The 15836-nt window shown below is 44.3% G+C and overlaps 1 protein-coding gene across 7 annotated transcripts in view; it reads left to right on the top strand.

Annotated features, from left to right (window-relative positions):
* The window catches only part of TIAM1 (TIAM Rac1 associated GEF 1), a 293585-nt gene extending 288676 nt beyond the window's left edge, over positions 1-4909 (top strand). For 4 of the 7 annotated variants that reach the window (XM_017956476.3, XM_009202371.4, XM_009202374.3 and 1 more), the window contains one exon: positions 2485-4061. In XM_017956476.3, the coding sequence (XP_017811965.2) occupies positions 2485-2954 (470 nt within the window). In that variant the 3' untranslated portion in view covers positions 2955-4061. Of the gene's footprint in view, positions 1-2484 lie in introns of all 7 variants that reach the window. The other 3 variants (XM_003895546.4, XM_009202373.4, XM_031665710.1) reach the window with 1 other exon arrangement.
* Positions 4910-15836: the final 10927 nt, after the last annotated feature.

Below are 15836 nucleotides of genomic sequence, written 5' to 3'. Positions count from 1 at the left end.
TGAAGAAAGTCTGTATCACTTTGCTTCGGAGGCATCTCACTATCCTCAGAATCTTCATGTTAGAGGAGTTTAAAATGGTGCCTGAGTAGAACAGCACAGCAATACCCGGCAGTCTTAACAGTGAACACTGGAAATAGTCAAAGATTGCATCCCTAAAAGACTGGGAAGAACCCAGTAATGGTAGCCGGGTTCCTAAGCATACTAGGAACAGCTACTCATGCTTCATTTTGCTTTGTCCTGAATACCCAGCTAGTTTATTTCTCCCTCTGTTCTGTTTGGCTAGGATAGTAAAGCCAAATACTCTGCTTCCGTATTAAGCCTAAAGTGCTATATACATCTGCCAATAACTGAATTAAAAGATTTTTTTCTTTGTTCTACTTTCTAAGAAAATTTTCAAACTTATAGAAGAGCTGAAAGAATTCCCACCTACCATGTATATTCTATATTTTTCTATCTTCTCATTATCACTCATCTATGAGAATCCATCTATCATTTGTCACCTCATCTTATTTTTGACACATTTCAAAGATGTAGACATTAACACACTTTACCCCTAGATACTTCAGCATGCAAATCATGAACAGATATTTCCAGTAGCTTTGAGCTGAGGTAGTTCTAATGTAGTGATTGGAGAGAGGGATGCTGTATTTTGCTGGTGCTGAGATAAAAGTGAACAAGGGCCGGGCGCGGTGGCTCAAGCCTGTAATCCCAGCACTTTGGGAGGCCGAGACGGGCGGATCACGAGGTCGGGAGATCGAGACCATCCTGGCTAACACGGTGAAACCCCGTCTCTACTAAAAAAATACAAAAAACTAGCTGGGCGAGGTGGCGGGCGCCTGTAGTCCCAGCTACTCGGGAGGCTGAGGCAGGAGAATGGCGTGAACCCGGGAGGCGGAGCTTGCAGTGAGCTGAGATCCGGCCACTGCACTCCAGCCTGGGCGACAGAGCGAGACTCCGTCTCAAAAAAAAAAAAACAAAAAAAAGTGAACAGGAATTTTTGTCTCTTCTCAATAGAAGTCAGGATTTTTTTGTTTGTTTCTTTTTTCTCCTCTTTTCTATTCCCTTTTTCCATTTTGCCTGGAAATGGCTTTTATTCCCATCCTCAACCAACAGTAGTGTCCATTTGTTCCACGGTTTTAGATGGTAGAACTCTCAGGAATAGTGATGGACACACAGGGGTCTGAGGCAGAGCCTGGCTGCAGTGGGAGCCAATTCAGCTCCTCGTTGACGTCTCTAACCTTGCGCCTGCTGCGTTTGAAGTCAAGGCTGCGTTTGGCAGTAACTGAGACACGAGGCATCTTCTAGTAGCACGGAAGCAATTAGATGGTTTCTGGGGCTTTGGTTTCAGGAAAGCAGCTCCCAGTTGACTTTGAGACTCTTCCTCTCCACTGGAAAGCCCGTGTTGCATTTCACCTTTTCGTGTCTAATGCAACAGCCGCTTCACTCTCGAGGGAGAAGCAGCGGCCTTCCCTGTGAACAGTCTCGCATAGGCGTGTGGTGGGATTGTTGGCTTGATTGGATGGTGTCTTTTGTTTGCTTGTTTTTAATTCTGGCTTCCTAGAGGGCAGTAGGTGAAAGAATGAAGTTTTCGTAACTGGTAGTCACTTTATACAGCACTTTGTTGATCAAACTGCTTGCGTATCATCGGTTTTTTATTTCTCATTCCACTGAGGCACTGATACGTTAATTGCTTTGTAGAAGAGTGAGCGACGCACAGACTGTAATTGGGGGAGACTAAGGCTCACGTTTGCTTAGCCTCCTACCGGACGTGGGACTTTGTCAGAAAGAAGACAGGGAAATAACTGAAGATTCCATGTCTTTGAGAGCCACTCTCTTTTCATAGGCTCTCTAAGAGGGATGTGGTGCCGTTAATCTAACTGCAGATCCCAAGAAATGTTACGTTCAAGTTCCCAGAAAACAAGTAACTTAGACCGGTGCTTCTGCCTCCTTGCTGCATTTTCTACAAAGACAGCAAAACTAGAGAGGCACCCCCACCCTTACTAAAAACCTATTCCAGCTAAACAACCCTGGGACAGCGCTGGGGATCTTCATAGCACTGGACCATGGGACATGACCAGGATTGAGGATACTAACTCACTAACTCATCCCCAAATCAGTGGTCTGTCTACTTGAGAGCAGCTGTAGTCTATGTTACCCATCTCTTAGGTGCACGGGTTAGAATAGTAGATTATTTCCCAGGGAGTTGAGTGCCCCTTTGCCCATAACCTACAACCTCTGCTGTGTGCCCCGGTTCCCCCTTGCCCTTCCATCAGTTGCTAGAACATCTTCTAAGTCCAGATACCTCGACAAGGTAAATGCTCCGAGACAGACTGGTGATATCTAGACTGTAAGCCCCAAAAGACATCAAGGCATTCAGTGCATACCATTTCGGTTTTTATTTTCTCCTGTCCTTTGCTTTCTGGATTTTCATCTCACGTAAAGCATGTGGGGGTTTTATTTTTATATTTTTGTGTGTGTGTGCAGTGTCTGCCCCAAGCAAGTCTCTTGGGAGGAGGAGGCGGCGGCTGGCTCGAAACAGGTTTACCATTGATTCTGATGCCATCTCCGCAAGCAGCCCGGAGAAAGAGTCCCAGCAGCCCCCCGGTGGTGGGGACACTGACCGATGGGTAGAGGAGCAGTTTGATCTTGCTCAGTATGAGGAGCAAGATGACATCAAGGAGACAGACATCCTCAGTGACGATGATGAGTTCTGTGAGTCTGTGAAGGGCGCCTCAGTGGACAGAGACCTGCAGGAGCGGCTTCAGGCTGCCTCCATCAGTCAGCGGGAAAGAGGCCGGAAAACCCTGGATAGTCACGCGTCCCGCATGGCGCAGCTCAAGAAGCAAGCTGCCCTGTCGGGGATCAATGGAGGCCTGGAGAGCGCAAGCGAGGAAGTCATTTGGGTTAGGCGCGAAGACTTTGCCCCCTCCAGGAAACTGAACACTGAGATCTGACTGTGTCACCTGCCCCTTAGAGAATGTGTGTAGATACTTCCTGCCCTAACTCTGCCCACCCTCCTGTACCGTCGACAAGAATGTCCCCTTAGGTCGCGCTCTTGCACACACGGTTTTGGCAGCTGACTTGGTTCTGAAGCCATGTAGCCACCCAACTTTGTCATTTTCAACAACATCAGAAATAATTCCTCAGAAACCCAAATAAGCTTGAGTCCTATCTTCTGTATATTACTAAGGGCTTTTATTTATTCTCAGTTAATCAGGGCCTGAACAATTAAAAGAAAAAAGATTCTATAGCACTGGAAAGCAGATCACCCCCAGGAGTTAACAGATGTACAGCAGATTAATTTAAGGGATAGTAGCACACACACGATCCTTCTATCTGAAATCAGTCCCTAGTTGGGAAACCTCTTTCAAACACAAAATGAAATGAAATGTGTACAGCTTGCAGTGTTCTGACTGTACCCTTCCCTCTTCCATGTCTCAGAATCTCTGTGTATTTTAAGAATGTGTGAGGAGAGGGTGGCAATTCATGTTTCAATGAGCCTTTTTTTTCCCTTCCTGTTTTGGTCTATAGCTGGTCTTACTCTGTGTCCATGTTCGGAAGCTCTAGTTTTGCATAGAATTATAGAGATGCCAAACTCTTTGAAAAGAGATCCAAATTTATCGCTTGAGAGAAAGAAGAAACACTATTTTTTGTATTTTACCTGAGATACAGGGGCACAAATAGATGAGGATTTTACAGTGTTAGTGTAACCCTGAGCCTAAAAAATGAGGATATAACCTTTTACAGAGAGAGTGAGGTGTGGTGGTTTTATATTTATACATGAAAGGCCAACAAGCTCATGCTAAGGATATACTTTTCTTCCAAGAAGCGGATTTTTTTTTTTTTCTTTTTAATGTTTGAATCTGTATTTGAGCTGGGAGTTTGGTTGGATTAAACATGACACCCAGGTGGGCGGGGGTGTATGTCTGTTGCACATGGCAGGGAGGGGAGCCTCCTTCTCATGGGGTTGCCATGGTGATCATTGGTTTTTCCATTAAAATTGCATCTTCATCCATAGATTACCTTCCCCTTCCCTGACAGTTCATAACCAAACCTTTAAACAGAACAGCCTCTTTAAAAACTTCTCTTGTGTTGAACACTTTCTTCATGCCAACGAAACAGGGTAAACACGCTCAACACATTAATGGTCTAAACAGATATCCAAATACTAAGAAGAAAAACAAGTTATAGCACTTTCAATTTTTTTTTTTTTTTTAAAAAAAGGTTTATAGCTTTTTCTTTTCCCATGTCACAATGTCCACTTCCTAAGAAGGGTTTCAAATACTATGAAAACTTTCTTTTTGGGGAAAATATCTATTTGGTGTTTGACACATCAGTAGGTACTTTAGACCTGAATTTTATAGTAGCTTTAGGAGTTATATTTTATAAAAATCAGTTATGACTTTATATTTCCAGACAATAGAGAGTTCAGTACATCATGCTCTTGTGCCTCTGCCTGCTTTTCCTGCGTTCCCACCCTGTATCCCCGTCCCCCCGCCTTTCGGGTTTCCAGGGCTTCGAGCTTGATCTTTTGAAAGTTTTATTCTATTAAATTTTTGCTATATCTTCTGGTTTTCTTAAAAAGCTTTAGAATGGTTTCTATAGCCTTTGTACCACTGCATTTTCCCATATCATCTCCGGTTCGATCGCGTCCAGATGGAAAACGGAAGCAGAGGCTTCTAATCGTCGCATTTACTGGTTCCAGTGCAACACATCCATCTGAAAACACTCGGAAGTCTGGTGCTTGGAGAGGGTGCCATTGTCTCTTGTACATAAGGTCATGACGTGTCTATGTCAAAAGTTCTTATATATTTCTTTTATAAGCTGAAAGAAGGTCTATTTTTATGTTTTTAGGTCTATGAATGGAACGTTGTCAATGCTTGTCAAACAATAAAAATACTGAAAAGTGTCTGGGCGGTTCTATGCCTTTTTGGATGGGAGGATGAGTATGAATTGTGGGCGGGAGAGAGGCCGTGGGAGAAGATTCCTGGGAATGCCGTTCGTTGAAGTAACTCATGATCATCAGGAGGACGCTGTTGTGGTAGTGCTTGAAGCTTTAACAGGAAAACAGGTGCATTACAGTTGTTGCCTGGCAGCTTGACCTAACGTTACCCTACTGGGTACTGTTTCTTTTCCAGTCTCCTGCCTATCCCACTGGGAGCAGGCTGGGGGATTCCCATGAAAATAGTGGGGTGAAGTGCAGAGCTCCGACCGGCCTGACTGAGCTCTTGAATCACTCCACATTTTATCACCGGGGATCCGCTGCCTGAGCCTTTCACAGAATCACAAAACAAGGTACATAGTGTCTTGGCCTGCCTTTCTCTTCCCGTCAGAGTCCCCAGATCTGACCCTCCTGAGTCCCTTACAAACCTTACCCGTCAGCGTTACCCCATCCGTCCCTGCCCTCAGTGAAAACATTGTCTCCTGTCTCTAGAGCAGCCTCTCCCTGGCGCATGGCGAGCCCTGTGGTGTAGCTACTTGCTCCTTGCAGTGGAGGTCCTGACACCAGCAGCGTCATCATGTCGCTGGGGGCTTGTTGGAAGTGCAAAAAACTGGGAGGCAGGAGGAGCACTTGAGGCTAGACGTTCGAGACCAGCCTGGGCAACATAGTGAGACCCCATCTCTATGAAAAATAAAATACTTCGCTAGTCGTCGCGGTTCACACCTTTAGTCCCAGCTACTCAGGAGGCTGAGGTGGGAGGATTGCTTGAGCTCAGGAATTTGAGGCTTGCAGTGAACTGTGATCACACTATTGCACTCCAGCCTGGGTAGCAGAGAGAGACCCTGTCTCAGAAAAGAAAAATGCAGAAACTTGGGCCCCACCCAGAGGCACTAAACCAGAACTTCCATCTTAACGGGATCCTCTGATGACTCATCCATGTTCATGTTTGAGTCACATTCATTTGGTGGCTTCCAAACATTTTGATGTTGAGCAGTGATTTGGAGCACATTCCTCTTTCTTGTAAATATATTCAGGCATTACAGCAACAATATGTACATCTGTAAGACACAAGATTTCTTTCTGTAGCCAATGCATCCGTCTTGGGGGATGACTGAAGCCAGCTTTAACACCTGCTCCATGAAGTTCTTCCAGCAGTTAGAACTCTGGTGTAAATGAGATTTAGCAGTTTGGGCTGCTTTCCTCACCAATAGCTGAGCCTATGTGTGCGGAGGAAATGAGTGCTCAAAGTCAACTATAGAGGAATAATCATACCTCTTTCTCCACTAGTTTCGTTTATTTTCAGGCTCATCTCCCACCAGGCTGGTAGAAAACATCCTCAGTTTTCCTCTCCCTTTCTGTTCGTGACGTTTGGGGGCGGGGAGCTCCCTTCTGCAAAGATAACTGTAGCAGTGACCAGCGTGCTCATCCATCCACGGGCTCCTTCACGCGTGATGGTGGGCTCTCTAGTGTATCCTTCTGCTCACCCAGGACACGTCTGCAGCCTGGTCCCCGGCATTCTGTCTCCTCTCTGGGACGTTGCCAGGATGCTTTGCCCAAGTTCTGGTCCGTCCCCTTCCACAGCTCTCCTGCCTGTATCCCCAGCCAGGGGCTAGTACTGTTTTTGTTTATTTGTTTGTTTGAGAGGGAGTCTCGCACTGTCGCCCAGGGTGAAGTGCAGTGGCATGATCTCGGCTCACTGCAACCCCGGCCTCCCAGATTCAAGGGATTCTCCTGCCTCAACCTCTTGAGTAGCTAGGATAACAGGCGCCCGCCACCATGCCCAGCTAATTTTGTTTTGTGTTTTTAGTAGAGACAGGGTTTCACTGTGTTGGTCAGGTTGGTCTCGAACGCCTGACCTTGTGATCCACCCACCTCGGCCTCCCAGAGTGCTGGGATTACAGGCACGAGCCATCGTGCCCTGCTGGCTATTGCCTTTTCTGTGTGTGGGTGGTTATGGGGATGAGGACAGAGAAGCTGGGTTGCAGCGGGGAGCCCTTGTGTTTTTTTGCAAGCTTGTTGATACCCAAGTTTTACAGGCAATTCTGCTTTTTGGCGCAAACCTATTCCAGGATAGGGAACCACTGTGACAGTTGCCTTAGAAGGGAGGTGCTGAGCAGGTTGTGGGGAAGTTGTGCAAATACAAGGAGAGAAAGAAATAGTCAAAATATTCAGCCACTTACATAGAGAATGTGTGAGATCAAAATTGCAGTGTCAACGGCCGGGTGCAGTGGCTCGTGCCTGTAATCCCAGCACTTCGGGGGGCCGAGGCAGGTGGATCACTTGAGGTCAGGAGTTCGAGATCAGCCTGGCCAACGTGGTGAAATCCCCTTGACTAAAAATACAAAAGTTAGTCGGGCGTGGTGGCACACATCTGTAATTCCGGCAACTTGGGAGGCTGAGGCAGGAGAATCGCTTGAACCCGGGACGTGGGACTGCGGTGAGCTGAGACTGCCGCGCTGCACTCCAGTGTCCTATCACTCCTCAACTCCAGCAGATAGGACAGTGGTAATGGCTCCAGGAACACTCCAGCCTGGGTGACAAGAGTGAGACTCCATCTGGAAAAAAAAAAAAAAAAAAAAAAAATGCAGTGTCACAGTCCCCCTAGGCTTCTCTAAAGGAAGTCGTTGGAAGAAGGAAAAAGGAATACTCAGAACAGAAATCATGAATGTGTAAGGCTTCTGTAAACACATGGAGTATGGATACTGTTGGCAAGATACTGCCTTCTGCTGAACAGTGTAGGGGTAGAAACCCTCCCAGGTCGTGTTCCTGGGATCGCCTTGTTTCCATTCTTCTGCTTGTCATATGCCTCCCCACCCCCACCATATACCAACAGAATGCATTCTGTAGAAACCCTCATTCATCAACAATGGAGTTTATTCTGGTCTATTCTTTCTACATCATGAAGCAACCTTTAGCCTATACATTCTACTGTTTTAGTAAGTCAATTTCTACTGTCACTGAGTCCACCACCTCGACCATGTTCCTGAGTGAGATGTGACTCATGCACATCTTCATGTCACTGCTGTCAAACTGGGCTGATGGCTTCTAACTTGTGTGCAGTGGATCCTCTGCTGTTGTCTAGTCACTTGGGATCTCCCTCTCTGTCTCTCTCTCTCTCTCTGTCTCTCTCTCTTCTCACTCTGTTGCCCAGGTTGGAGTGCAGTGCTGCGATCTCGGCTCACTGCAACCTCCACCTCCCAGGTTCAAGCAGTTCTACCTGCCTCAGCCTCCCAAGTAGCTAGGATCACATGCCCGGCTAATTTTTGTATATTTTGATAGAGACAGGGTTTCACCATGTTGGCCAGGCTGGTCTCGAACCCTTGACCTCAGGTGATCCACCCACCTTGGCCTCCCAAAGTGCTGTGATTACAGGCGGTCCCTTGGGATTAAAAATGACAAGGGATTGGCTGGGTGCAGTGGCTCATGCGTGTAATCCTAGTACTTTGGGAGGCTGAGGCAGGTGGATCACAAGGTCAGGAGTTCAAGACCAGCTTGGCCAAGATGGTGGAACCCTGTCTCTACTAAAAATACAAAAATTAGCCGGGCATGATGGCACTTGCCTATAATCCCAACTACTCAGGAGGCTGAGGCAGAGAATTGCTTGAACCTGGAGGCGGAGGTTGCAGTGAGCCGAGATCGCGCCACTGCACTTCAGCCTGGGCAACAGAGTGAGACTCCGTCTCAAAAAAAAGAAAAAAGACAAGGGATTTAGACTACACGTGCACACCTTGCACTTTCTGTACAGTCAACTACCCTCAAGTCAGGGAGATGTGACACTTTTTTAAAAAACGCAAATCCAGGGTCCCTAATATTTTTTTAAAAATTCAGGAATCACATAATGCTTCAGAATTTCTTTTTCCTTGTTCTTCAACATACTTCATACCCAGGTCAAGCCAAAGTTAGATTTTTTTAGCCCGTGAGGCCCTGGTGGGATTGCTTTCACCTTTCTGGGCACCAGCTTCATCCTTTTTGACTTCAATACGTAGTTTCTTTTCTTGAACACCACCCGGGGCTTCCTGGGCTGCTCCCAAGAATGATTTGGTTACAGGATGTCCTGTGTTCTGTTCTACTCAGCTCTGTGCTTGTGTGTTCTGCCTGGTGACGTTACCTTGTATTTTAAACATTAATGGTTGGTTAATTATAGGCCCCTCACTTTCAATCAAGACGGTAACATTTGATTGTCCTTGATGGGTTTGTTGAATACAGGCATGGGTTGTGCATGCATACACACACTTAAAAATGAGTTTATATTTTGTTAACATACTGTTTTGTTAACCTAATTTTTACTCTTAGTGATACAAGTTGTAGACATTTTCATGACATTCTATAAAGGTCTGCATCACTGTAAGACATGGTCACATCCATCATAATGGTCATAGTTCACCGTAATTTACATAACCAATTCCTACCTTACATAACCAATAACCAATGGGCATTAAGGATTCCAGGGGTTTTGTTATTAAGAAAACACGATGAACACCTGTATTGGATGTTTCTGTGCATTGGTCCAGTTGCTTCCTGAGGGAATACTGAAGAGGTAGCTTTGCGTACCTTTTATACATTTTAAATCCTGATGGCCATTTCTAAATTCTAGGATGCTGTATTCCTGTTTGTCTTCTGGTGAGATGTCAAGATCTACTTCCTGTCTAATGTCTCCACTTTGTCACAGAAATGGCTTTTCCACCTGAGTTTGCATTTCGATTATTTTGGCCGGTTATGCTTGGTGGGCTGGGCCTTCTCCCACTTCTGTCATCCTTTCTCTGTTCACACTCAGTTTTTTGTTTTGTTTTGTTTTGAGATGGAGTCTCGCTCTGTAACTAGGCTGGAGTGCAATGACGCGATCTCGGCTCACTGCAACCTCTGCCACCTGGGTTCAAGCAATTCCCCTGCCTCAGCCTCCTGAGTAGCTGGGACTACAGGTGTGTGCCACCAGTCCCAGCTAATTTTTTTGTATTTTAGTAGAGATGGGTTTTCACCATGTGGGCCAGGATGGTCTCGATCTCCTGACCTCATGATCCACCCACCTCGGCCTCCCAAAGTGCTGGGATTACAGGCACACTCAGTTTTACTGTCAGTCTTCAGGGTATTGGGGTTTTCTGGTGATAGGAATAGCATCCATGCACTCCCCTTCAAAGTTTCAGAGATTTGAAATATTCCCCCACCTCATACATGCTGTGTGATGTCATGCCTCCAGATTTAAATGAAGGTTGAGTTTTTTACAATATTGATAAAATCAGTTTTATGTGACAGACATGGCCATTTTGAGGAATAAGCATTTATTGCCTCTTTTTTTTTTTTTTTTTTTAAGGTTTGAATAGACTTAATAGTTGGACCAGCGATGTCACAGGACTAGGTTGTGGCTTAAGCGACCGTAATGTTATAATTCACTCCTAAACTCCAGCAGATGGGAAAGTGGTAATGGCCCCAGGAACAGAGCTGTTTAATTTGGGGAATGGATAGAAAGTCGAGGTAGGGATGGAGTGTCATTCACTTGAAACAAATCTTGATACCTTTTGCTAAAAGCCCTTGCATAAAAGATGCGTTTTTGTGGAAAATCAGGGAAACAGACAATGACTGGCAGGTCTCCTATTAAACTTTCAAGTCTCAGGGAGTTTCTCGCCACCAGCTGGAGTAAGGTGCATCGGACCAGAAAGAGCAATGATCCTTGAACCAAAATGTGACTTTCCAAGGGTTCCAGGATGCAAATAGTTTAAGGAGAATCCATATCTAGATACTCAGTGTCAAGTGCCCTTTCCTAAAACTGATCTGCCTGGGAATGTGCTTGTGATAAAGTGCACGCTGTCTTCCCTCCCTCCTTTTTCACAGTCATCTTGCTCCCATTTTATTAAAAAAAAAAAAGAGAGAGAGAGAGAGAGAGAGAGACTCCTCTCAGCTGTCCTGTCCTGAGAGAGAGAGAGAGAGAGACTCCTCTCAGCTGTCCTGTCCTGGATTGTACTTAGGGGGAAGAACCTCTGGGATACCAAACAAACGGTCACAGAGAAATGGCGTGTTCAGAAAGTAAATGACACCACCGACCAGGGAGCTAATCCTTCGGTGAGTCAGGTGGCTTCTAATTATTTGCTCCTAATCAGTTTGAAGAAGGACCTAATCAAGTCGTCAGGTGATAAATCATTAATTATGGATGATATCTCTGATTTGGTGCAGATAATTCAAGAGGTCAGAGAATTGAGTGACACATAAAACTGCCGTAATTAAACTCCTTTCACTCCCAGTAGTCTTCAAACAAGGCTTTTCTGTGCTTGCAGCTACAAAAATGAAAAATAGAAATAGAATTGATGCACAACTCTGCCTAGCTAAAAATAAGAGCCACTGAATGGATACATGAACTAATTGAAAAATAAAAATATCCATTTCATTAAGAGATTATTTCCAGTGAAGTTTTACTCTTTATATTTGATATTTTTATGTCTCTCTCTCTCTATATATATATATACACACACACACACACACACACACATAAACTCTCTCTCTCTCTCCATATATATGTGCATATATATAAACTCCAGCAGATGGGAAAGTGGTAATGGCTCCAGGAACAGAGTTGTTTAGTTTGGGGAATGGGTAGAAAGTCAAGGCAGGGATGGAGTGTCATTCACTTGAAATAAACCTTGATACATTTTACTAAAATATGTATATACACACACACACACACACACACATTTTTGGTGGGGGGTGGGGGGACAGGGCCTCACTCTGTCACCCAGGCTGGAGTGCAGGAGTGCAATTATAGCTCATTGCAGCCTCAAACTGGACTCAGACGATCCTCACACCTCAGCCTCCAGAACAGCTGGGACTACAGACACATACCATGACCCTGGGGCTAATTTTTACATTTTTGTAAAAATTACAAAATTTTTATAGAGACAGGATCTCCATATGTCACCCAAGCTGGTCTGGAACTCCTAGCTTCAAGCAGTTTTCCCCCCTTAGTGCTGGGATCACAGGCATGAGCCACTGTGCCTAGCTGATATATTTTTATATTGGTCAATCATGTACCAATAATACTTACTTTATGGTAACACAATCCATAAGTGATTTTTTAAAAAAATAGTTGGAGCTTTATGGCATAGGAAATGCCAAAACTTTTAACATAGACATTTATCCAGATATCTTTATTTTAAAGAAGTATCATAGGGTAATAGGATATAATAGGATATTAGAAAAATGGGGCTAAAAGAAAAAGGGAATGATGTGAAATTTTTGAGTTTTTAAATGTATCCTTTGAATGGATGATGGGCATCAAATTGATTTGGGATTTTGGATACACTGGATACATTGAAACTGACATAATAGTTTTATTTGAAAATCTCAAATTTTATAATATGTAAGTGTATCAGTTGCTAGGTAACAAAAGCACCCTAAGGCTTAGTGGCTTAATACAACAAGCATTTATAATGTTCATGAATCTGGGGGTTAGCTGGGTAGTTCTGGACTTGGCTGAGCTGCTGGATCTCTGTGGTCAGCTGGTGGTTCAGCTCAGCCCGCGCCACATGTTCTCACACCCTGTGGCCTCACATGTATGTCAGCTGGAGGGCTGCTTGGTCTAGGAACCTCAGCCAGGACAGCTCGTCTCTGCTTCACATGGTGTCTCTTCCACTAGTAGACTAGCAGAGGCTTCCTTACGTGGTGACCGCAGGTTCCAAAGAGTAGCAGGAGTAAGTCCCAGAACACAAGTGATTTTCAGGCTTCCTCCTGACTCCCCTTTTCATAACCCTTGGCAAAAGCAAGCCGTGTGTCCAATTGGGAAGGAACGCTCCAGGGTCATGGATCCAGGGAAGTGACTCCTTAGGGATCATCACTGCAGTAATCTACCATAGCATCCTTTGAAACTACTTGAATTGATGATAAAAACATTTATTATGACATTTAGCTGTCAGAGGGAATATATTTTTTAAATTATCTTAGGGAGTTTCTGAGGAGAAATTGGAAATTATTGCTGAGAAGTTGGGAGTTATTGTCGAGAGCAGTCCAGGCTCTCACTCTTCCCCTCTCTGTTGAGAACAGGGCATCTGAATGGAGAGGAAGTGCATGGGCTTTGGGGTGGGACCCCTGTGTGCTTGAACCTTGGCATTTCCGTTGACCAGCTGTGTGAACCTGGGCAAAACACCAATCCTTCTGCGTCTCTTTCTGCACCTCTACCGTGGGGATGATACTACCTACTTTATCACGTGACCAATTAGTGGACACCACCTGCTGTGTCTCCCTCTCCCTCCCGCAGCCCACATCGAGGAAGCAGCAGGGCCTCAATGTTCTCAGTGTTCTGAGATGATGAGATGGTGCCAAGTTCGCTTTGGAAGCTTCTAGCTCTGGTTTTGACTAATCAAGTGAAAATTGGCATTTGTAGAGAAGATGCTGGAAAATGCCTTTATTCTCATTAGGGTTTTCTATTCATTTGTAAACTTATGCACCACCCTGTTAAATATATAAAAGTCAATTTAGACTTAAAAGTGATCTAAGTGATTAGAATAAAAATAAACATTTTTGTATTGAATTTTTTAAAAATGGAAAAGCTACCTCAAAAGTGTGTTCAATTTTTGTACCTTTTTTTTTTTTTTTTTTTTTTTTGATGGAGTCTCACTGTGTTGCCCAGGCTAGAGTGCAGTGGCATGATCTCGGCTCACCACAACCTCTACCTCCTGGGTTCAAGCGATTCTCCTGCCTCAGCCTCCCAAGTAGCTGGGACTATAGGTGGTGCCACCATGCCTGGCTAATTTTTGTATTTTTAGTAGAGATGGGGTTTCACTATGTTGGCCAGGATGGTCTTGAACTCCTGACCTCATGATCCACCCACATCGGCCTCCCAAAGTGCTAGGATTACAGGCATGAACCACTGCACCCGGCCTGATTTTTAAAGCAAATATGGAAGCTGTAATCAGACTAGCAATTTGTGGGTAAGCCCTGTGTTACTGCCGTATTACTCAATAATTCACATTCAGATAGCTGAGTCTAAAGTACCCCAGTTTGGGAATTACATTCTATATCTTAGCTAAGATAGGAAGAATTTACTAAAATATTTTTTTCTGGTTGACTTTCAGATTTCTCCTATAACTCTGCACACCAGAAAGAAATCTATAGTACAAATAAATACACATGAAATTCCATCAACTGTTTCTTTTTTTTTTTTTTCCTTAATCTTGTTCAGGGCATATACAATTTGTTTTAGTTAAAATTACATTATTCACTCAATTTTTATAAGGAACACCCTTGAGAATTCTACCAGAGTTTTATTGATACTTCTGTTTCTTAAGCAGTTGATCTTGAAATTCTCTTAAAAAATGATATTTGAGTTTTAAAACTTGTAGTTGCCTGTGAGAGGAAAAATAATTTTTCTTTCTGTCCTTCTTAGTTTTTAACTGGGATCTGTGTAACAAAAGACAGATTATCAAAAGAAAAGCAAACATTTCATATACCCATGGGAGCAAACTCAGAGAAAGAGTAACTGTCAAAGAGGTGGCTGAGAACTTTGGTGTATACAGTAACTCTAACAAAGAGCATCACATCTTTAGAGAAGTGACAAGACAAGGAAAAGGACCTTCAGTCTTTAGGGGTGGCAAATTGTGGGAAGGCAAATAGGAAAGGAAACTAAGGGTGGATAACGGCTAGTTTGTCATGTAGATTCCTCTGGTGCCATCTTCAGGTTGATAAGGTTGTAAAGTCATCTCTTTTTGGTAGAGAGGAGAGGGGGGACCCTGATGTAAATCTATGTTTTGCTTTTAGGCAAATAGAGGAAGGGCAGAGAGCTTTTGTCGTATCTGCTTCTTCTCAATTGCCTTCATGTCAGAAGAATCCTTATGCCGGCTGGGCGCAGTGGCTCACACCTGTAATCCCAGCATTTTGGGAGGCCAAGGAGTGCGGATCACTTGAGGTCAGGAGTTCGTGACCAGCCTGACCAACATGGTGAAACCCCATCTCTACTAAAAATACAAAACTTAGCCAGACGTGGTGGTGCGCGCCTGTAATCCCGGCTACTTAGGAGGCTGAGGCAGGAGAATCACATCCCTTGAACCTGGGAGGCAGAGGTTCAGTAAGGAGAGATCATGCCACTGCACTCCAGCCTGGGCAACAGAGCGAGATTCGGTCTCAAAAAAAAAAAAAAAAGAAAAAAAAGAAAAAAAGGATCCTTATGCCCTTATGCCAAAGTGTCATATTTTGGGTTATTATATTTGCTACGCTTCAGTTGTTATTTTCTTTTGCTCATTTTTCTGTAATAGCCCAGAAAAGTTGGTCTGGTTTTATTTATGAAGAGCTCTGCTATGAAGACAGCTGGTCCAGGATAATCTCTTATGTTTCGGATCTACAGACTCCAGCAATATCACTAATCCCGGGGGTGGGATCCCAGGCTGCCACTACCATGTGGTGGGGCCTCAGAGGGGATCCCTGTCTGCCTTGGAGCTTGTTTTTATAAGTTAAGAAATGGTCGTGCTTTCTAGAAGGAAATGTTCCTATTGTACCTTGGCAGATATTACGTTTAAGAAATTTTGACATGGCAAAAGTAAAATTATGTTGGGGAGGCAAGAGGAAAGCTGGCATCTCAAGCTGGAAACATGCAAGTCATTGTTAGATTCTGAACTGACTCTGAAACGTTTTATTAATTGTATTAGTCCATTCTCACATTGCTATAAAGAACTACATGGGACTGGATAATTTGTTAAAGAAAAGAGGCTTAATTGGCTCACGGTTTCACAGGACGTACAGGAAGTATGGACAATCATGGTGGAAGGCAAAGGGGAGGCCAGCTGGAGCAGGAGGAAGAGAGCAAAAGCAGAAGTGCTACATACTGTTTTGTTTTGTTTTGTTTTTTTGAGATGGAGTCTTGCACTGTCGCCCAGGCTGGAGTGCAGTGGTGCGATCTCAGCCCATTGCAACCTCCACC

The sequence above is a fragment of the Papio anubis genome, chromosome 4 (assembly GCF_008728515.1).
Source record: "Papio anubis isolate 15944 chromosome 4, Panubis1.0, whole genome shotgun sequence".
Taxonomy (NCBI): Eukaryota; Metazoa; Chordata; class Mammalia; order Primates; family Cercopithecidae; genus Papio; species Papio anubis.
Note: the sequence above shows the minus strand (reverse complement) of the source record. Positions and strands in the feature narration are given on the sequence as shown.